This window comes from Perognathus longimembris, chromosome 17 (assembly GCF_023159225.1).
Source record: "Perognathus longimembris pacificus isolate PPM17 chromosome 17, ASM2315922v1, whole genome shotgun sequence".
Lineage (NCBI taxonomy): Eukaryota > Metazoa > Chordata > Mammalia > Rodentia > Heteromyidae > Perognathus > Perognathus longimembris.
Window position 1 is genome coordinate 55,250,134 of NC_063177.1, and position 22,396 is coordinate 55,272,529.

General features: G+C 64.6%; 1 protein-coding gene across 2 annotated transcripts in view; it reads left to right on the top strand.

Annotated features, from left to right (window-relative positions):
* The window catches only part of Rptor (regulatory associated protein of MTOR complex 1), a 270,069-nt gene that overhangs the window by 239,862 nt on the left and 7,811 nt on the right, over positions 1-22,396 (top strand). For both annotated transcript variants that reach the window (XM_048366647.1, XM_048366648.1), the window contains 11 exons: positions 954-1,094; positions 1,787-1,904; positions 2,803-2,943; positions 3,777-3,935; positions 8,996-9,114; positions 12,820-12,923; positions 13,310-13,493; positions 16,420-16,530; positions 20,052-20,157; positions 20,776-20,890; positions 21,364-21,488. In XM_048366647.1, coding sequence (XP_048222604.1) covers positions 954-1,094; positions 1,787-1,904; positions 2,803-2,943; positions 3,777-3,935; positions 8,996-9,114; positions 12,820-12,923; positions 13,310-13,493; positions 16,420-16,530; positions 20,052-20,157; positions 20,776-20,890; positions 21,364-21,488 — 1,423 coding nt within the window. The remainder of the gene's footprint in view (positions 1-953; positions 1,095-1,786; positions 1,905-2,802; positions 2,944-3,776; positions 3,936-8,995; positions 9,115-12,819; positions 12,924-13,309; positions 13,494-16,419; positions 16,531-20,051; positions 20,158-20,775; positions 20,891-21,363; positions 21,489-22,396) is intronic.

Genomic DNA, 22,396 nt, shown 5'->3' on the forward strand with positions numbered 1-22,396 from the left:
CGCGAAGCAGAGCTGGAAACACCAGGGTGGTGTGGGATAGGAGAGTGCTACGTGGAAAGTGCAGAGGGCAATGCGGCTCTGAACACAAGGCCCCGGGGCTGAGACCTCTTCCCAGGATGTCCACACGGCCTCCTGCCTGCTGGTCCTGCTGCCCTGCCCTGCCTTGTCACATGGGCAAAACCAGGGACACTCACCGTGGAGTGTTCGGGTTGTGACAGGGTGACGCCCTACCGTCCTTCTCAGGACTCATGCTGCATATCTGTCAGCAGGCCCAGGGCCCAGACTCTCCGCCATTGTGCTAGGGGGCAGGTAGCTCGCAGGTAGCTGGTGTGGGAGAGGCAGAGGCGGGTCCAAATGTGACCTGGACTAAACCCTTGAGAACGTGCTCAGTGTCCGCAGGACGCCAGTGCTGGCTCTGGGAGCGGCTCTGCACCCATCTGTCTTGGTCTGAGATGCCCATGTTCCCTTAGACAGCACTTCCAGAGCCATTTCCCAGGGAAACCTGACATGCCTGCTTCCTTCATGTCCATGGCGCCTGGCGGGCCCATCGATTCCCGCCTCTGCCGCCTCGGCCCGGACCACGGTGCTGGGCTGGACTGGGCTCCCCGCTTCCCTCCCCCTGTTCCATCAATACCAATAAGCACTTGTGAAATTGAATTGAGCTGAGCTCACCTGAGCTAAATTGGATTGGCTTGCGGGCAGGCAGGCAGCCGTGGGCGAGAGGGCGTGGCAGGGGGCGAGGGCATGGCTTGCAGGCAGGTGGGGAGTGGGGGGGGAGGGCGTGGCTTGCGGGCGGGCAGGCAGCCGTGGGTGAGAGGGCGTGGCTTGCGGGCGGGCAGGCAGGGGGCGAGGGCATGGCTTGCAGGCAGGCGGGGAGTGGGGGGGAGGGCGTGGCTTGCGGGCAGGCAGGGGGGGCGAGGGCGTGGCTCTGACCCCCGGCCCCTCCCTCGCAGGTCCGCTGTGCAGCTGTCTTCGCACTTGGCACCTTTGTGGGCAACTCTGCCGAGAGGACGGACCACTCCACCACCATCGACCACAACGTGGCCATGATGCTGGCCCAGCTGATCAACGACGGGAGCCCCATGGTCCGGAAGGTGTGTGTGCGGGCGGGGCCAGCATGGCCCCGCCCACTGTGGCTTGCACGCGGTTTCCACCCACAGCCGTCAGCGGGCGTTCTCTCCAGAGTGCGTCTGTGTGCGTGGCAAGTTCCTTCCTGCCTGGACACGAGCACAGCTGGAGCTCCACAGGGCGAGGGCACCCTGCACAGGGCGGGTTCTGCAGCACGAGCCCTCCCCCGCCCACATCTGCCTGCAGCTGCATGAAAACACGGCTGCTAGATAAGGTGTTCGTTTGTGTAAAGCTGTGTGTTCTGCTCTGCTTGCGCGTGGCGCGTCAAGCTTCTGGGCACGCATGTCATTGCACAGAACATCCTGAGGGAGACGTTAAGTCGTGCCAGCTGTTTGGACTTGGGCCTTCGGGGCTAAAGACCTTCATCCTCTCTGAGACTGGAGGCCGGTAGAGCTGCGAAGCCTCGTGGTTGCTGGGCAGCCGCGCCAGCTTGGCCAGGGGCACAGGACAGATCATGGGGGGGGCCACGCTGCGCCATCCTCCCGCGGCAGGGCACGTGTGCGGGACGCCCCGCAGGCCCCGTGAGAGCCTCCGCCTGCCACCCTGGCGCACACCGCCTCCCCCGGGCCTCTGCAGAAGCCGTTAGCTTGCAGGTCCGCGGTCTGGGCGGTTTCCGGCCAGTGTCGGTGAGCCTAACTGCCCCTTCTCCCCTCCGCAGGAGCTGGTGGTGGCTCTGAGCCATCTCGTCGTTCAGTACGAGAGCAACTTCTGCACCGTAGCCCTGCAGTTCATGGAAGAGGAGAAGAACTACCCGCTGCCCTCTCCCGCAGCCACAGGTACAGCGCCCTGACCTCCCCGCCCCGCCCGCCGTCAGCCAGTTGGGCCATGTCTGAGCTCTTGGGGTGCCCATGGAGCTCCTGTCGCCTCGGGCCTTCAGCAGAATATGAGGGACAGGAAGAGGGCCTTGCCTACCCTCCTTCTCTTTCCCTTCACCCATCCCGGAAATCAAATTTGTGAAAATGTTGTGGCATGGCTAAATCGCTCCAAGAGGGGCTTGAGAAAAGAACATAGCCCCTTCCTGAGATGAGTAATTGGATCAAGTTGTGTTCACGTCTCTGTGAGTCATGCTCAGAAGCGCCTCTTCTCACATTTGTCCTTTTCACTGGAGAAGAGTCATCTTTTCCACGCACATCCTCTTACCGGGGGCCCCTCCCCCCTTCGCAGGAAAGGCTCGTGATCCATCACAAAGGCTGGGGCTGGGCAGGTGCTTAGCAGTGGAGTGCTTGCGTAGCACACGTGAAGCCCTGGGTTCAAATCCTCAGCACCACATACACAGAAAAAGCTGGAAGTGGTGCTGTGGCTCAAGAGGTAGAGCACTAGCCTTGAGCACAGAAAGGCTCAGGGACAGCGCCCAGGCTCTGAGTTCAAGCCCCAGGACTGACACACACACACACACACACACACACACACACACACACACACACGGGAGAATGAAAGTGGAGGGGTGCTCCTACCCAAAGCTCCTGTGGTGGACATTTTGCCGCGCCCTCCCCGGCAGCACTGGGGCCCAGGCCCTCCTTGCGGCGCGGAGGCGGCCATGGCCTCCCGGGCATTCGGTCCTTTGTGCTAGTCCACACCCCTGCCGGTGCCCGCCGAGCCTGCAGCAGCTCGCCCCCCTGTGGACTTGGCGTGGGCCCTCCCCCCAGCCTAGTGCCCCTCCCCCTTCTTTCCTAGAGGGTGGGAGCTTGACCCCAGTGCGAGACAGCCCGTGCACCCCCAGGCTTCGCTCTGTGAGCTCCTACGGGAACATCCGAGCCGTCACCACAGCCAGGAGCCTCAACAAGTCCTTGCAGAATCTCAGCTTGACGGAAGAATGTAAGATGCCGGGCTGGGAGGACTGGGGGGGAGGGGCTGGGAAGCTTTGATCTCAACCCGCACCTCCGCCCCTGCCCCCTTCCCTGCCACGAGGGTGGGCCTGACCACGGCCAGCCAGCTGCTCCGAGCTCTTCAAGCGTCCTTCTACCCTAGAGCGAAGCAAGGACAGTTCAGTACCCCGGATAGCAAGAGGGTGGGGCCCAGCCTGCCAAGAGAAGCCCAGTGGGCACCAAGGGCTGCTGTCCCCCATTTCCTGCAACTTAGTGCCAGAGGGGATGGGTGGGGTCCTCCAGTGAGTGCACACGTGCACGCACCTATCTGCATAGGTGTCTGGCGTGTGCACCCACGCCTGGCCAGCATTCACATGTTAGTGTGTGCGCCCGAGCATGCGTGCCCACAGCCATGCGTGTGAGTGTGTGCATGGCTGCTGGTGTGTCCACACGGGCGCATGGTGAGCCTTACTTTCACAAGAAAGCTCATGTTTCACTCAGGCCATTCGTTAACTGAGAGCAAAAGGAAGGTGCTTGCTGGGCGCTGGCGGCTCCCGCCTGTCATCCTAGCTACTCAGGAGGCTGAGATCTGAGGAGCACGGTTCAAAGGTCCAAAGCCGGGCCAGGCAGGAAAATCCGAGAGACTCTTATCTCCAAATGAACCACCAGAAAACTGGAAATGGTGCCGTGGCTCAAGTGGTAGAGCGCCAGCCTTGAGCTGAAGGGCTCAGTGACAGTGCCCACACCCAGAGTTCAAGCCCCACCACTGGCCAAAAAGATGGGGGGGAAGGAAGGTGGTTGGTGCCCGCCGCCCTGACCTCCTTCCTCCCCCGCTGTGGCCAGCGGGCAGCTCTGTGGCGTTCTCCCCGGGAAACCTGAGCACCAGCAGCAGCGCCAGCAGCACGCTGGGCAGCCCCGAGAACGAGGAGTACATCCTGTCCTTCGAGATCATCGACAAGATGCGCCGCGTCAGCTCCTACTCCGCCCTCAACTCCCTCATCGGTGAGCCCGCCTCGTCCTCTGGGGCAGGAGAGGGGCCAGGGCCATCCCAGCCGGGCAGGAACCGCTGGGCAGGAGCCGGGCGTGGGGGACGGGAGCCGAGCCCGCCGGACGCTTCTGGAAGCTCCGGTCGGCCCTGGGTGGGCAGGCGCTTCCCTGGCACTGGGCCCGGGCGAGGCCGTGCACTGGTGGCAGCAGGTGGCGCTCTGCCCCCGGGGTCGTCCCGCCGTCGTGAGGAGGCGGGGCAGGGGCCCAGCGCGTCCCAGCGCCCTGCGGCACCCGGGCCGGCCTCTGACGTCGGTGCGGGAGCACCTCCCGCCTGTGGTAGAGGCCTCGCTCCTCCCCAGAGCTCCCGGGATGGGATTGGGAGGATCCCGGTTCCAGGCCAGCCCCGGCAGAAAAGCCCGTGAGCTCCTCGTCAGTGGGGAACTGACACGAGCAGGGCCTCGCTGTCTGCGGGGCGGCTGCAGAGCTTGCTCCCAGCTTGCTTTTTTCTTCGCGGTTGTCCCAGTTGTGCTTCACCTTGGCTGCGCGCATTGTGTCAGGAAAGCCCAGTGTGTTCCTAGGCAGGGCCGGCCTCTTCCCCTTCCCCGATGGTAGGACTTGAGCTCACACTTCCCGAGGCCGTTGGTCCACGCAGGACCGGTGAGGGGTAGCAGAGGAGGCCGGGGTCCTGCCGCGTCCCTTCCCTGCTGGGCCTGAGCTGATCGCGAGCCTGCAGCGCTGGCGGGGCTGCAGAAGGCCGAGGCCGCTGCGCTGCTCCCCATGTGCCCGGGACGGGGCCCGCACCCCGCACCCCACACCCCACGAGACCAGGGGACGGACCCGCACCCCACACCCCACGAGACCAGGGGACGGGACCCGCACCCCGCACCCCACGAGACCAGGGGACGGGGCCCGCACCCCACACCCCACGAGACCAGGGGACGGGACCCGCACCCCACACCCCACGAGACCAGGGGACGGGGCCCGCACCCCACACCCCACGAGACCAGGGGACGGGACCCGCACCCCACACCCCACGAGACCAGGGGACGGGGCCCGCACCCCACACCCCACGAGACCAGGGGACGGGGCCCGCACCCCACACCCCACGAGACCAGGGGACGGGACCCGCACCCCACACCCCACGAGACCAGGGGACGGGACCCGCACCCCACACCCCACGAGACCAGGGGACGGGACCCGCACCCTGCACCCCACGAGTCCAGGGGACGGGACCCACACCCTGCACCCCACACCCCACGAGTCCAGGGGACAGGACCCGCACCCTACACCCCACGAGTCCAGGGGACGGGACCCACACCCTGCACCCCACGAGTCCAGGGGACGGGGCCCACACCCTACACCCTACACCCCACGAGTCGAGGGGACGGGACCCGCGCCCTATACCTCACGAGTCCAGGGGACGGGACCCGCACCCTGCACCCCACGAGTCGAGGGGACGGGACCCGCACCCTGCACCTCACTCTCCCACTGAAACTCAGCTTTATCTGTACATTCTTCAGCCCTAGAGAACTTGAAGGGGAACACTTTTGAACACAGTTTTGGAAAGAAAAGTAAGAACAGTGCAGCCTTGCTCCCACACCAGCCCCGTCCCGTGCCCGTGGGACCGCGAGTGCACGCGGGACACAGGCCCTCACCCCCTTGCTCGTGGGACCGCGAGTGCACACGGGACACAGGCCCTCACCCCCTTGCAGCCGATTTCTTTCTCATTTCAACCAAAGAGCAGCAGTCTCTCCGGCTCTCTTCTTGCGTCTTGCAGAAGAAGTTTCCACAAAAATGGCAGCCCAGTATATGGGTGTCTTGATATCTGCTCCCCAAACCAGCTCCCTCCAGAGCCCCCGGCCCTGTCCTCCGCTCTGCCTTTCCCCCCGGCCCCCCGGCTCTGCCACCCTGGCTCCCCCAGAGGCAGAGTCCCCCTCGGTGCTGAGCCCTCCCTGCCCGTCCAGAGGTGTGGAAGGACTGCCCTGGAGTCACCTCCTTTGCACCCCGTCACAGCTCCGAGGCCCTGCGTCTGTGGGCTCCGGGAGGTCCTGGTTTGCGGGACAAGCTAGACAGGGTGTTGGGTGAAAGAAACCCACGCCATTGTTAGAGGAAGCTGGATGAGAGGTGACCAGAGGAGCGGCCCCTCCTCGGCTTTCCTTCTTGCCAGCAAAGGGTCGTGAGAGGATAGACAGCTTTGTGGTCTAATGCCACAAGATGAACGGCACCCCAAAGCCCTGGCCGAAGGGCCGGGGTGTCCCAGGGGCACCGGGGCCCAGCCGCCACAGCATGGCATGCTCCTGTTGGCTATGTTTGTTTCGCTTCTCCGGGTTTGGTGGTGGCGGCAGACGGCTCAGGCCGCCCCCATGGCCTGCCACCTTCCCTCACAGAGGAGTGTCCCTGGGACTTGTGGGGAGCAGTGCGCGTCCACATCTCTGCTGGGCCCAGGAGGACAGGAGGAGGGTGGAGCAGGTGGTTGTGATTTCCCGGCGCAGCCCTTGGAGAGGTGACTGTCACTCGGTCACTGGGGCAGGAAGGGGTCACCACGAAGGGAGCCTTGGGAATTGTGTCCAGCAGAGTTCGAAGGTCCCAGGCCACCTGCATCCCCAGACTGGAGCACGGGAGGAGGTGACCCGCTCTGCCGACCCCTGGAGACCCGTGAGGTCCCTCCACCCACGGGGCTCAGGGGTAGACTTGGCCACAACCCAAGCAATTTCCCTACATCGTATGCTCTTCAGAAAGCAGTGGCCACTGCTCGGAAGAAATCAATCATAGAGTTATGGTCTTTTATTACTTCCAGTCTAGACATGAAAACCAGCCTTTGGTAGTGACAGAGTTCCGCGAGCAGCGGGCGCGGCTCCCGCCTCTCCTGGGAGAGGCGCCTCACCTGGTGTCCTTAGCCCGGGGGCTCAGTGGTCGAGTGCTCGCCTCGCATGCATGCAGCCCTGGGTTCCATTCCTCAGTACCGCATACACAGAAAAAGCCCAAGTTGGGGCTGGGGATATGGCCTAGTGGTAGAGTGCCTGCCTCGCGTACATGAAGCCCTGGGTTCAATTCCCCAGCACCACATATATAGAAAAGGCCAGAAGTGGCGCTGTGGCTCAAGTGGCGGAGTGCTAGCCTTGAGTAAAGAGAAGCCAGGGACAGTGCTCAGGCCCTGAGTCCAAGGCCCAGGACTGGCCAAAAAAAAAGAAAAGAAAAGGCTAAAGTTGGCACTGTGGCTCATGTAGTTGAGTGGTATCCTTGAGCAAAAGAAGCTTAGGAACAGTACTCAGGGCCTGAGTTCAAGTCCAGGACTGGCAAAACCCCAAAAAGAAGCGTAATAAGCTGGTAATTACCACTTTTGGTTTTGCCAGTAATAACGCTGTCCATGGACGACAGACTGGTGAACAGTGTGCTATCAAAGACAATCCACAAGTCAGGCGACAGAGTACTGTAAATTCCCCGAGACTGGTGACAATAGCCGTCTACGTCACCCTCCGCCTCACACAGCCCCAGGCCCCCTGGCAGGGCTCTCCAGAGGAGGACTGGCCCGGCCGCCTCCCCCTCAGTCTGCTGTGTCATGCCACCTAATGCAAGAGGCCTCCGCTTGCACAGTTTCAATAGAGCGGAGCTGGGGCACGCACGCGCGCGTGTGTGCCTGCACAAGCCAGCCTGGCCCCTGCCGCGTTGGGCTTGGGGCGCTCCGCATGGTGTGTGAGGTGATTAGCGTGATGGCGGGCACGGCTCCTTCCTGGGCCCACGCCCTCCCGCTGCGTGCCGAGGGGCTGCCGTCTGAGTCAGGCCGGTCTGCCGTCGGCAGCGTGATCGCTCACAGCCCGGCGTCACGGGGCACGCCGGCGTCCCAGCAGGGTGCTTCCGGGACGCCGAGGAGCTGAGGAGATTAGAGGCCCAGGGCTCTGAGGCCCCGTGGCGAGCGGCCGTCGCAGGGCCGCTTCGTTTCTCTTTAAATGAGCCCGAACCCACCACCCTTCCTTCTCCTCGGGCCATGTTAGGGGCCGCTACAGCTGCGCCCCATCGCCTAGAGCCTGCCCCCTCGGGCATCCGCCGGGTCAGGGAAGGCGCCTGGAGGGACCCCCCCCCCCCCCCAGGTCTGGGTTAGTTCCACCAGCTTCCTTAGACTTTGTTCATGAATCTGGTGGCCGCTGGCGCAGGAACTGAACGAGAGGGCTTTGTTGTGGCTGAGTGGCGGCGGTACGGGGAGCGATGGGGCGGGCAGACCCGGGTCTTACCGGGCCGCCGCACTGCCGGGCGGATCCGGCCGGAGGGCTTCGCGAGGCATCTCGCAGCAGTGGAGTCCGGGCTGGCCGTGGGCCTGCGCTCCCGAGGGCGCCGCCCTGTGAGTGCACCCACGCCGGGCCCCACGCCGCGGGCTCTCAGAGCGGCTCTTCCGGGACTCACCCTGCCAGGCTGGCGCTCCCCGCCTGGCTCCGGCCGCACGTGGCCACCGCGGAGCACTCGCGCCCTCCCCCACGCTGGGCGAGCTCTTCGGGGCTCCTTCCTTGCCTCCCCATGCCGCACGGGATGCCCAGCACCACAGCCCCCGGTGCCAGCAGCTGCCAGGCGGGGCGGCTGGCTCTCCGGGTCCCGTGTGCCGGAGCTCAGAACGGTGCCGGCCTGCGGGAGGACCGGCAGAGCCCAGGAAGGCTGCGAACCTTCTTGTCATTGGTTGAGATAGGGGCTTGCTATACATGCATAGCCCACCTGGCCCATCAGCCTGGCGTCCTCCTGGCTTAGCCTTCTGGAGGCTGGGTTGCTAGGTGTGCCCCACCATGCCCAGCTGTTCCTAGGACCAGACACTGCGCTCAGGACCGACGGGTGCCCTCCGGCCAGCTGCCGTGTTCCAGGTGCAAATCCTGACCTGTTAGAAAGATCCAGCCTCAGCTGATGAGACCTGGAAAGCCAAGGCTGTGTGCTCTGGGCCTGCAGAGTCATGAGCGGGGCTGCCTCCCGTGCTCCGCTCCGCGCACGGAGCGCACTAGCACGCCCCTCGGGAGGCTCACGCCGGATGACACAGCGTAGAGCTACGTCGGAAGCTGCCAACTCATGCCACTAAAGCGTGTGTTTCTCTTTCTCAGGAGTTTCTTTCAATAGTGTCTACACTCAGATTTGGAGAGTCTTACTGCATCTGGCGGCTGACCCCTATCCAGATGTTTCTGATTTGGCCATGAAAGTGCTCAACAGCATCGCCTACAAGGTACGTGTTCCCAGCGGTTTCCCCTGGGGCCCTTGCACGTCTGGTTTTCCGCAATCTCCACACTCATTAGAGGCTACACCATGGCTTTAAAAGCTCCTAAATGAAATAAAATGTCAACAAACGTTTCTCGTCCAGAGTTCCCGAACACTCCGCGTCTAGGTGTGGCATCTGTTGTCAGGGCGTTGTTCTGCATGGCCTTCCTCGTCCGTGGAGTCTGTAGTGATGTCCCTCTTGCTCATGACAGTCTCCCTGAAGGAAGCTTTTTCAGAGAACCAGTTTGGGTTTACTAGCCTTGGGTTTGGTTTGGGCTTTTTTACCTGTTGCTTTCCTGTGCATACGCACGCGCGCACACACACACACCCTCCCCTCCCCCCCCTCCCCTGCCCTGGGGCTTGAACTTGGCCTGGGCATTGTCCCTGAGCCTCTTTGTGCTCAAGGTTAGTGCTCTACCACTTGAGCACTTGATTGAGCCACAGCACGACTTCCAGCTTCTTTCATTCTTTCTTTCTTGTAACTTTTTGGAGACAGTCTTACAGACTTTCCTGCCCAGGCTGGCTTCGAGCCGCAGTCCTCAGATCTCAGCTTCCTGAGTAGCTAGAATTACAGGCGTGAGGTGAGCCACCAACACTCAGCTATTTAGTTATTTTTTTAAATTACCTTTAAGTAGTTGTTCAAAGGAGGTGTCAAATAACAAAGCAGTTTATGACTACAGTGCATCTTAATCTGTGTCACCTTTGGTATTTCCACCCTCCAGCCCACCCTTTCCCTTACTTTTCTTTTCTTTCTTTTTTTTAAATTTTATTTATTTATTTTTTTTTGGCCAGTCCTGGGGCTTGAACTCAGGGCCTGAGCACTGTCCCTGGCTTCTTTTTGCTCAAGGCTAGCACTCTACCACTTGAGCCACAGCGCCACTTCCGACTTTTTTCTCTATATGTGGTGCTGAGGAATCGAACCCAGGGCTTCATGCATGCGAGACAAGCACTGTAACCACATGGGCCAGGCACTGGTGGCTCACACCTGTAATCCTAACTGCTCAGGAGGCTGAGATCTGAGCATTGCAGTTCTGAGACAGCCCAGGCAGAAGAGGCTGCAAGACTCTTATCTCCAATTAACCAGCTAAAAAGCAGAAGTGGAGAGGCTCACTGTGGTAGAGCCTTGGGCCTAAAAGCTTGGGAAAAGCACCCAGGCCCTGAGTTCAAGCCCCATGACCAACAACAACAAAAAGTCACACAGGGATCCAGATCATGGGTAGCAGATGAACAGCACCATGTCTGAAGTACCCCACTCTTGCCACGCGTATCCTTGAGCCCTGATTTTCGGGGCTCCGGGGTTGTTCTTCACCCAGCCTCTGCCGTTTCTTCCTGGTATTTTGCTCTGCATTGGGTCAGACTTGCTCTGTGCTTGGGGGGTTCTGGTTGGAGGGCCGTGGGGCCGCCATGGGCCAGAGCTCCTCCCCACCACCCTCCCACGCGCAGGCGCGCATGGAGGCCGAGTGTCGGACTGCAAGTTTGGCTTTTGGCCAAGTTGACTTTGCCCCTCTGAAGAGCTGGCCCCGCGCCAAGACCTCTCGCTGGCTGCTGCCCTTGCTCTTTGGGTTCAGCTGAGGCCGAGGGAGGGTGCACTTGGGTGTTGGGTGGTTCTGGGCTGGCTGCGTCCTCGCTGGCCCCTGTACAGACCAGTCACTAGGTGGTGTGTCAGTCATGGTGGGGGTGCGGAGGGGGCAGATGTGCCCGGCTGGGCGCTCCCACTGGACAGGGACTCTGCCCACGGGCTTTCCCAAGCCTCCCACCCTTGTCTGTCCTGTGGAGAGCTGGACTGGCTGAGATGAGCCCCCCTTTACCCCAACCCACCCCCCGCCTGCAGCCCTGAGAGCATCAGAGCCCCTGAGACCGCCCCAGCCCCAGGCAGGCCACACCGGGGTGCCCGCGGCGGCAGCGCGTGGGGGGCAGGCAGCCTCCAGGCCGTCTGCAGCAGGCCAGGTTAGGTGCTGAGTCTCCATGAGGAAGAGCTCGGGGCTTCTTCAGGCTTCTCGGGGCTTCTCGGGGCTCCGCGGGAGGCCCCGTCCCAGCCCCCGAGGCTTTCTGCCTTCCCCATCACCACCCACTGTCGCCAGAAATTTTGAGAAAGCATGTGTTAAACTTCGTCTAAGTTTAAACCTCTCTCTTTTAGGCTGAAGGAATCATGACTGTCAGGTTTTGTGGTGTAAGGATGCCTGTAGAATTGCCTGAATCATTTAAATATCAAAGCAAAAACCAGTTCACCAAGAGTGTGTATTGCTCTTGTAATCAAAACATGAGAATCGCTGGGCCTGGTGACGCAGGTCTGGAAGAACTGGGGGTGGGGGTGGAGAATTCCTCTGAGGTCAGCTCAGGCAAACTCACAAGACCCGAGGGGAGGGGGGAGGCAAAGAAGCAGGAAGGGGGGGGCTGATGGGCTGCCCCCGGCGGTGGAGCGCCCCCCTCGCCAGCACAAACCCTCGTCCCACCAGGTAGACGGACAGCCAGGAGACGCGGCTCGGTTTCCCGCTCCTTGCGCTGTGCGGGCGAGGCTCTGGGGGAGCCTGGGTGCTGTCCCTGGCGGTGTGCTGTCCTTGGCTCGGTGTCTGGCGACCGACTTGTGTGGACAGCATTTCTGGGGAAGTGAAAAGGATAGTTTAGAACCGTGGGAGCAGAGGGGTCCTGGCTCAGCCCCCTCCTGGCCGGGCGCGGTTTGTCTTAGGCATCTGTGCGTCAGAAGGCGGCCTGCGGGGCCCTCGGGTCCGCCGCAGCGCGGGGGGAGGGGGGGACGGTGGCCATCGCCAAGCCTCTGGCCCCGTCCTCACAGCCTGCGGCCAGCACCAGCAGCCCTTTCTGAGTCTGCTCGGACCCCACCAGCCACACCCTCCTCGGCCCGCAAGTGCTGCCAGTGGACCCGCAGCAAACACCCCCCCCCCCCCCCCCCCCCCGCTTCCTGCCTGCCGACCCCTAGCAGACGGCTCATTCATTTCCAGATCGGCCCACACCCTGTGTTAAAACCCCAAGCAGAGCCCGTGCCCTCTGGAATCACGGCTCGCCGGGTGCTGCTCCCGGAGGACAGAGACATGTTCTGTTTCCTTCCAGGCCGCGGCCCCAGGGCCTTTACATGCGAGGTCTGCCTTCCCCACCCTCACCCCCACGAGTGTCCCGAACCCTTTGGGGGCACAGAGCATCTGAAGAAGCACAGCCGTGGCAGGCCCATGGCTGCTCTAGGGCCTCGCCAGCCCAGCCGCTGTCTAATAAACGTCCCGACCCTCAGTGCCGTGCTGTGCTGGGCCCTCAGCTGCCTCCCTGGGGCGGCCCAGCCTGTCCTGAAAGGGGCCACCTTGCAGCTCCCAAGGGACGCTGAAGTGTTAGGGATCAGGCCAGAGGCAGAGCGGACGGGGACCGGAGGCCGGGCCCTGGAGGGGGCCCCTGTCAAGGGAAGGCAGCCAAATTGGCCCCGTGCTGTTCTAAAAGCAGTGCAAATCCTGTGTCCCAGCCTGGCTTCGCCAGACCAGAGAGCAGTTTCTAGAAGGGTGAGTGGACACTTGATGGCTGGCCCTGTCTTGCCTAGGGCCCTGCAGTGGTATCTAGACCTTCTTGGCCGGAAGACCTCCCTGGTCATTGGGAAGCCACACAGAAGCAGCCCGGGCCTCACGAGGGGCGCCCCCCACCCCCGCCTCCCACCTCACTTGTCCTCTGCTTCCAGGCCACGATGAACGCCCGGCCCCAGCGCATCCTGGACACGTCCTCTCTCACGCAGTCGGCCCCCGCCAGCCCGACCAACAAAGGCATGAACATCCACCAGGCCGGGTGCGTGGCCCCTCCCGCCCCTCCTCCACACGCACGCCTCCATCAGGCAGGCCGGAGCCCCAGGGTTCCGCCCCGCCGCCCGAGCCCCGCCGCGTGCCCACAGCGCGACTGCTGGGGTGGAGCGGAGCCGGGCTTCCCAGGCCTTTGGGATTTCTCCAGAGGTCCTGGGTGGTCCAAGTCGTGGCCGGCAGGGTGGGCCGCACCCCGGCCCATTCGCGCCCGCCCCCCAGGTCCCGAACCACCAGCACACCGGCCTCACACGGGAGCAGGGTGACACCCCCCCGGGAGGCGGCCAAGGCCCCCCTGGGTCCCGTCCCAGCGGGGAGGGTCTGGGGTCTCGTCTGCCCGCGGCGACCCTCAGTAACGCGCTCTCCTCCCGATGACAGCGGCTCCCCCCCCACGTCCAGCACCAGCAGCTGCAGCCTGACCAACGACGTGAGCAAGCAGCCGGTCGGCCGAGACCTGCCCTGCAGCCGCCCGGGCGCCCCTGGCCCCGCGGGGGCCCAGTACACCCCCCACTCCCACCAGTTCCCCCGCACGCGCAAGATGTTTGACAAAGGCCCAGACCAGGTATGGAGAGACGAGGCAGCTGTGTCTTGCACTTGCGCGCACGCGGTGGCTCGCGCTCTCGGGTGTGGGGGCCACCGGCCGAGGGCCCGGCCTCTCGGGGGGGGGGGGGGCAGTGGGCTCAGCTTATCCCAGCGCCCGCTGCTGCCCTCGAAGGCAGGCGGCGGCCTGGCACACGGCCCCGCAGACTTCCTGCCCTGCCCGTCCAGCACTGCCCGACAAAACACGCCCGCGGCCTTCGTTTGCTTCTTCCTTTCTTGGGTAAATAGCGTGGTGCCTCCGCTTGATAAGGCAGCCGCTCTACAATGTTTATTCTGAATGAGTTGTTTGGCTTTTCCAGAAACATTCAATTAGTCCACACAGTTCGCACAGGCGCACACAATTTAAGCTGAGAAGGAAATTTCAGGGAAGAAAAGTCCTCCCGCTCCGGGTTCCTTAGCGTCAGGTAGGACGTGTCTGCCCTGTGGCTTTCTGCCGTCCTGTCCAGCCGCTTGCTGCGTTTTCAGTCATAGACGCAAGGTCTACACGAGGCTCTCGGGACCCCCGGGGTGCCAGCCACTGGGCGCCAGCGCTGGTGACTCGCTCTCTGCAGTGGAGGGGCACGGCTCACCCAGTGAAGGAAAAAGGAGCGGAAGCTCCATTGCAGATGGACTCGCAGACCAGGCTCACCAGGTCGCGTCACGTGACGGCTGGGCGGGTCTCCGCGTGTGCCGGCCGGCCTGAGGTCAGCCTGTGCTCTGAGTCGCAAATGCACTCGGTGCCTGCCCGAGCCCTGACAGCCGGGGCCCCTTTCACCAAGATGCAGCCAAGGGATGTTCATCCCACGGTGGGAAGAGCCAGAGGCACCCCCAGGGAGCACCTGCGGGAGCACCTATGAGCCCAGCTGCTCAGGGGGCCGAGACCGGAGGATCACAGTGTGAAGCCCGCCCGGGCAGGAAAGTCCATGGGACTCTGACCTTCAGCTAAGCACCAAAGGAGCCAGGAGTGGCGCTGTGGCTCAAGTGGCAGAGCGCTGGCCTTGAGCAGAAAGGCTCAGGGGCGGCGCCTGGGCCCTGAGTTCAAGCCTTAGGACTGGCACCAAAAAAGGAAGAAGTATAGGAATCCCCAGGCGTAACAGTGCAGCCACCCACCGCCTCTCGCCGCCTCCTGGTCCTGGAGCAGAGCCTGTAACATCATCCCCCCACCTGCCCAGCACACGCCACCCCCATCAGCTCCGTCCCTCCCCCCCCACCTGCCCAGCACACGCCGCCCCCACCAGCTCCGTCCCTCCCCCCCCACCTGCCCAGCACACGCCACCCCCATCAGCTCCGTCCCTCCCCCCCCACCTGCCCAGCACACGCCGCCCCCACCAGCTCCGTCCCTCCCCCCCCACCTGCCCAGCACACGCCACCCCCATCAGCTCCGTCCCTCCCCCCCACCTGCCCAGCACACACCGCCCCCACCAGCTCCGTCCCTCCCCCCCCACCTGCCCAGCACACGCCGCCCCCACCAGCTCCGTCCCTCCCCCCCCACCTGCCCAGCACACGCCACCCCCACCAGCTCCGTCCCTCCCCCCCACCTGCCCAGCACACACCGCCCCCACCAGCTCCGTCCCTCCCCCCACCTGCCCAGCACACACCGTCCCCATCAGCTCCGTCCCCCCCCACCTGCCCAGCACACGCCGCCCCCCACCAGCCCCGTCCCTCCCCCTCCTCGTGCCCAGCACACGCCGTCCCCACCAGCTCCGTCCCCCCCCCACCTGCCCAGCACACACCGCCCCCACCAGCTCCGTCCCTCCCCCCCCACCTGCCCAGCACACGCCGCCCCCACCAGCTCCGTCCCTCCCCCCCCACCTGCCCAGCACACGCCACCCCCACCAGCTCCGTCCCTCCCCCCCACCTGCCCAGCACACACCGCCCCCACCAGCTCCGTCCCTCCCCCCACCTGCCCAGCACACACCGTCCCCATCAGCTCCGTCCCCCCCCACCTGCCCAGCACACGCCGCCCCCACCAGCCCCGTCCCTCCCCCTCCTCGTGCCCAGCACACGCCGTCCCCACCAGCTCCGTCCCCCCCCCACCTGCCCAGCACACGCCATCCCCACCAGCCCCGTCCCTCCCCCTCCTCGTGCCCAGCACACGCCGTCCCCACCAGCTCCGTCCCCCCCCACCTGCCCAGCACACGCCGCCCCCACCAGCTCCGTCCCTCCCCCCCCACCTGCCCAGCACACGCCGCCCCCACCAGCTCCGTCCCTCCCCCCACCAGCTCCGTCCCTCCCCCCCACCTGCCCAGCACACGCCGCCCCCACCAGCTCCGTCCCTCCCCCCCACCAGCTCCGTCCCTCCCCCCCACCTGCCCAGCACACACCTACCCACCAGCTCCGTCCCTCCCCCCCACCTGCCCAGCACACGCCGCCCCCACCAGCCCCGTCCCTCCCCCTCCTCGTGCCCAGCACACGCCGCCCCCACCAGCTCCGTCCCTCCCCCCCCACCTGCCCAGCACACGCCGCCCCCACCAGCTCCGTCCCTCCCCCCACCAGCTCCGTCCCTCCCCCCCACCTGCCCAGCACACGCCGCCCCCACCAGCTCCGTCCCTCCCCCCACCAGCTCCGTCCCTTCCCCCACCAGCTCCGCCCCTCCCCCCCCCACCAGCCCAGCACTCACTGCCCCCACCAGCTCCGTCCCCTCCGTCATGGGCATGGGGAGCGGACCCCAGACGGCTCGCTTTCCCGGGGTGCGATGCATGAGCGGTCCAGCCCACAATCCCTCGCGCTGTCTGTGGGTGCCGTGGAAATAGTGTCCCTAGCCCAGTGCAAAACAGAGCGGGGCCGGGCGCGCGGTCACACCTGGAATCTCAGCCAGGCGCCCGCAGGGTCAGGGCCGGCCTGGGTTACACAGTGGACCCTGTGGCAAAAGACGAGCAGACCATGTGTTTCCTTCCCACACACCCCAGACGGCGGAGGACGCGGACGAGGCGGCTGGACACAGGAGCTTCATCTGTGCCGCCATGCAGACGGGCTTCTGCGACTGGAGCGCCCGCTACTTCGCCCAGCCCGTCATGAAGGTGAGGCCCGAGCTGGGGGGGCTGCGGGGCAGCTGGGGGGGCCCCGCTCCCTGGGTGCCAGCACCCGAGCCTGGCGCTGGCCTCCCCCTCCCTCCCTCCTGGCGCGGGGCTGGGGTGCAGGCAGGGGTGCTCTCTGCGGCCCCCCCCACCCTCACAGGGCCGGCTTCCCTGCCACTCCAGCCCCGCCCTGCTTGCAGACGTGGAGGCCCTTGGGTTAGCTGAGGGCCCCCTTCCCCCTCCCCCGCCGTGACAGGTGGGTGGAGGCTGCGGGTCTGAGTCGGCGGCCGGCCGGGTTGCAGCCCGGCGCTGCCTCTGAGACGCCGCATTGTCGTCAGCAGTGGGGATTGGGGTCCCCCGGGGTCTGTCCGATCCCAAGCACTTGAACAGCGGTGACGTGGGCCATGTTGGAGCTACTCAGCAATTCTTCAGAACAGTGGTGCCTGCCTGAAATCCCAGTCCTCAGGAGGTGGAGGCTGGAGCATCACACGTTCAAGGCCATCTTGAGCTAGATAGTGAGACCTTGTCTCAAACGGAAAGAAAAACTCATGGCCTGCAGAAATACTCATGACAGGATATGATAACACACACACTTGCAAGACGACCGTAGCGGTGAATGGCAGGCCGGGGCGGCAGGTGCTCACGGGAGAGGCCCCAGACGCGGAGCAGTTAGGATAGCGCGTTTCTGTGCCATCGGAAACCACCTTGACGTTGGGGGAGGGGCGTGTTAGGAAGCCAGGGCTGGGCACAGCTGCTCTGCAAGCGGAGGTAGCAGGGTAGCCGTCGGGTGGGTCCAGGCAAGAAGGGCGGGAGCACGGCACTTGCTTAGCAAGCGCAAGACCCCGAGCTCAAACCTCGGGACCACCAAACCAAGAAAACATTCGTGGACACCAAATCTCGGAGCCGTTGGCCTCCCCAGAGCCGCTGCCTTCCGAGGGCCTTAGGTACCTCCCCTCCCCCCGCCCCCCCCACGCAGAGGGGAGAAGGCCCTTTTCTTTTTTCTTTTTTTTTTGCCAGTCCTGGGTCTTGGACTCAGGGCCTGAGCACTGTCTTTGGCTTCTCTTTGCTCAAGGCTAGCACTCTACCACTTGAGTCACAGCGCCACCTCTGGCCATTTCCTATATATATGGTGCTGAGGAATCGAACCCAGGGCTTTATGCCCGCCAGGCAAGTGCTCTACCACTAGGCCAAACTCCTGGCCTCTATCAAACATTGAGGGGCTCTTGTTTGCATATCAATCACCTCCTGAGCGGCTCTTGCTAACCGCCCCTCCGTGGTCACCGGCCCGACCATCCCGTGGCTCCAGTGCGTCCTCAGAGGTGCCGGGAGGCACCCCAGGGCCCAGCCGCCCCTGGCCCGAGGCCTTGGGGCGTGGTGTGGGAGCAGCACACGCATTCACACCGCCTCCCTGGGTGCCCGGGCACTGAGCACGCCGGCTGGCAGGCCTTCCATGGGCGCCTCGCCCAGTCCCTTTTCATCCTCGATGCTCCCCTTCCTGTTGGGTTTTCATCCCGTGCACCCCGAGCGTGTTTTAAGTTCCACAGATGGTCAAGACCCAACTCCAGTACTGGCAGAGTCTCCAACACCCCCTGTCCTACAAAGCACCCCCAGTGGCTGCCCCACAAGCCTTCTGGGGTTCCCATCTTCCTTTGCTCCCCAGCCCCAACCATCCCTTTGCCACCGGAAGGGAGCAGCGCTTCACTGGTTTCAGGCCGGCTGCCTCTGTGGGAGGCTTCGGAGCTGTAATTGGTTTCTGTCTGAGAGAAGCCGAGAGGTGCAGAAATCCAGTGTGTCATGATCCCGGGCGGATAACACCACGATGCCGCCCACAGCCCTCCGGGCTCCACGCACAGGGCGGGGAGGGCGGAAGCCGGGCCCGGTCACCTGCTGACCAGCACAGCTTTTATTCAACCAAGAGAGGCGTGGCAAGAAGAAGAGAGAGAAGATGGGGTGGTTAAGGAAGGGGAGGCCGTCACTGGCCAGTCTCCCGTGGTCCCTGCGGGGTCCCGGGATGGGGTGCACCCTCTGGGCTCCAGTGCCGGCTGCCGGGCGTGCGGCAGGGTCTGGAGGGGAAGGCTTGACTCTCGAGCTAGGGCAGGACTGGGGGGGTGGGGGGAGCACCCACAGGCAGTGTCCTGGCCCTCAGGGCTCCAGCCCCAGTGCAGGCGCCGGGCCCCCTGTGCCCGCGCCTCCTTCCCTCCTCCTGTGCACTGGGCCTGGCTGTGGCTGCCGCTTCCCCAGCCCCCCCCCCCATGTGGAGCCAGCACCCGGAGCCTCGCCCTCCACCCCGCCCCGCCTCTTGCTCTGACTCCCTCCCTCAGAGCCCGGGTGCTGCTTACAGCGCAGTATTCCCTCCTGCACAGACAGGCCTTGGGTTGCCACTCGAGCTTTCCTTCTTACTGCTCTACGTCACGGGCCGTTTGTCATTTCTATTCTAATCAGCTTTGTCACAGAGCGGAACAGTGACATGAGCCCACGTCTGCCCCGGTTCCCGTCGTGGGGCTGTGTCTCAGCCAGTGAGCATCAGAGGAGGCGTTCACGTCCCGTGGCGTGGCGCTCGGGTCCTCTTTGAGCTCTTGTTGGGTTTTTTTGTCACGTGTCTTTACAATAAGAAGATAAAGAAGCATGGGAATAAAATGGTAGGAAGCCAGCACAGCCATGTGAAGTAGGCATGCGGTTCCCTGCCGGGAAGGCCAGGGACCCCCCCCCCCCCCCCCCGTGGGCGAGGACCCCCCCCCGTGGGTGCGCCCCAGGCGTCCCTCGCCACTCAGCCACGCTCACACTGAAGCCCGCGTCCGGCCATCCCTGCCGGCACTCTCTGTCCTTTTTTATTTTTTTTCCAGTCCTGGGGCTTGGACTCGGGGCCTGAGCACTGTCCCTGGCTTCCTTTTGCTCAAGGCTAGCACTCTGCCACTTGAGCCACAGTGCCACTTCTGGCCGCTTTTCTATATATGTGATGCTGGGGAATCGAACCCAGGGCTCCATGTATACGAGACGAGCACTGTACCACTAGGCCATATCCCCAGCCCCGCACTCTCTGCCCTTTATACCTGTTCTGCCAGAGGAAGCAGCTTTGGCCTTTGCGCTGTCGCCCTTACCTAGCCGAGGCGGGTCACGGAGGCCCCTCTGTCTGCACCAACAATGATGAGGAAGTAGGCTTTTATTTAATTTCCTCCATATTTCAGGCGTCAACCCAAATTACCCGCTAGATGTAAGGAAGGCAATACGCTGGGGCTAGAGGCAGGGCTCCCTCGATAGAGCGCTAACCAGAGAGCAAAAGCACCAGGTACTGAGTCCGAGTTCCAGTCTCAGACCTGAGGAGAAACCAAGTGCTGTGTCTTCCATAACGGAGCTGGCGGGCGGGGTGGGGCCTGGGAACCACCTCCCGCGCTGTCGGCCTCGCCCACGGCCGCTCGGGAACGGTCTCGGTCCTGCTCTGGGCCCGGGGAGGGGCTCCTCAGCGCCCGCCACGCCTGCCTCCGGCCTCTGAGCGGAGAGTCACCCGCTGTTTCCCGTTGTTGAAGATCCCCGAAGAGCACGACCTGGAGAGTCAGATCCGCAAGGAGCGGGAGTGGCGGTTCCTGCGGAACACCCGCGTGCGGAAGCAGGCCCAGCAGACCATCCAGAGGGGTGAGGCGCCCCGGGGCTCCTCGAGGAGGGCGGGAGGGAGGGAGGAGGGAGGGAGGCCGGCAGAGGGGAAGCGGCTGTAAGGTTGTGCAGGGGGCAGGGAGGGGCGGCATGGGGCCTGAGGACCGGCGCGACCCCACTTCTCCAGGAGGTCCCTCGGGCCTTGGGAACCACCCCTGGGCGCTCTGGTGTTGGCAGGAGGGGAGAGCAAGCCCACACCTCTAGCCGGATGGGCGCCCCCCCTCCCCCCGCCTGGACACAAGACAGATGGCACACCCCCATGCGTGCGGTGGCTCCGTCCTTGGATCATGTGACTCCTGGCCAGCCCGTTCAGGCCGGAAGCCCCTGGGAGTGGGCTGTGGGCCGTGGTGGCCGCGTCCGGAGCCCTCGCCCCCCCCCCACTCCGTCATGGTGAAGGTCTGTGGGCGAGCAGAGGCCGACACTGCGCCGGGAGCGCTCCCCAGGACATGTGGGGCCGCAGCGTCGCCCTCGTTCCTCGGCGTTGGCGTCAGCCCCTTCCTGCGCCCCCCGTGCTCCTCCCGGTCCCCGAGCAGCTGCGTGCGCGCGCCTCCTCGTGTCCCCACAGCCGGCCCGCAGCCGTCGCCTCTGCTTCTCCTGCAGGCATTACCAGACTGGACGACCAGATCTTTCTGAACAGGAACCCTGGCGTGCCCTCCGTGGTCAAGTTTCACCCCTTCACGCCGTGTATTGCTGTGGCTGACAAGGACAGCATCTGGTAGGCGTGGCTGCGGCCCCTCCTTCCCCGGGCCGGGGTGCCTCCCCCCCCCCAGCCGCTTCCTCCCCATCCTGAGGCGTTTCACCAGCACCAAGTCCTGCCCTGCGCCTCTGGTGTGTCCACGCACCTGCCGGGGGCCGCGTGTGACGTGCCACGAGGCCCGCCTCCCTCGCGGGGCGCCGGTGCCGCCCCGCCCTCCGCCCTCGTACGCACCGCCGCTGTGAACGGGAGCGCGTGAACACCCGTCCTCCCGGAGGGCCTGCCGGGCCACGCGTGTGCGCCGCGCTAGGGCTCGAGCCCACGGCCTGGGCGCTGTCCCTGAGCTCTTGTGCTTGAGCCACTGCTCCATCTCCAGCTTTTGGACGTGTAGCTAGGGCTCGGCGCCTCCCCGACTCCGCCCGGGCTGGCCGCTCACCACTGCCCTCCCGTCTCAGCCACTGCGTTCCCCTCATGAGCTGTCTTCTTGCCTCCAGCTTTTGGGACTGGGAGAAAGGGGAGAAGCTGGACTATTTCCACAACGGAAACCCCCGCTACACCAGGGTCACCGCCATGGAGTACCTGAACGGCCAGGACTGCTCCCTCCTGCTGACGGCCACAGGTGGGCAGGCTGGGCTGCTGGGTGTAGTGAGAACAGTGGGCAGTGGGGGGACAGGTGTGAGGGTCTGAGGTTCTGGGGGTGTGGTGTGGGCGGTGGGGGGCAGCCCTGAGGTTCTGGGGGTGTGGCGCAGGCAGTGGGGGGGGCAGATGTGAGGGTCTGAGGTTCTGGGGGTGTGGTGTGGGCGGTGGGGGGCAGCCCTGAGGTTCTGGGGTGTGGCGCAGGCAGTGGGGGGACAGGTGTGAGGGTCTGAGGTTCTGGGGGTGTGGTGTGGGCGGTGGGGGGCAGCCCTGAGGTTCTGGGGGTGTGGTGCGGGCGGTGGGGGGCAGCCCTGAGGTTCTGGGGGTGTGGTGTGGGCGGTGGGGGGCAGCCCTGAGGTTCTGGGTGTGTGGCGCGGGCAGTGGGGGGGCAGATGTGAGGGTCTGAGGTTCTGGGGCTCCGCCCGCCTGGTTGCAGTGGACACTTCTCACAACACAGCTGTCACTCACAAGGGGGCGGTGCGTGAGGGAGAAGCTCTCACACAGAGGGGGCGCACGTGGGTAGCTGAGTCTTCTCACCTCCGCTTCCCAGCCTTTCCATACCCAGTCAGTGCCCTGTCGGCCTCTGTCCTCCTTTCATGGGGGACCCTGGGTCATTGGCCTTGCCCAAGAATGAGGGCCAGTGACCCAGGGTGACACGGGGGGGGGGCTGCTGGCCCAGGGTGGCACGGGGGGGCTGCTGGCCCAGGGTGGCACGGGGCTGCTGGCCCAGGGTGGCACGGGGGGGCTGCTGGCCCAGGGTGGCACGGGGGGGCTGCTGGCCCAGGGTGACTCGGGGGGGGGGGCTGCTGGCCCAGGGTGGCACTGCGGGCTGCTGGCCCGGGGTGGCACGGGGGGGCTGCTGGCCCAGGGTGACTCGGGGGGGGCTGCTGG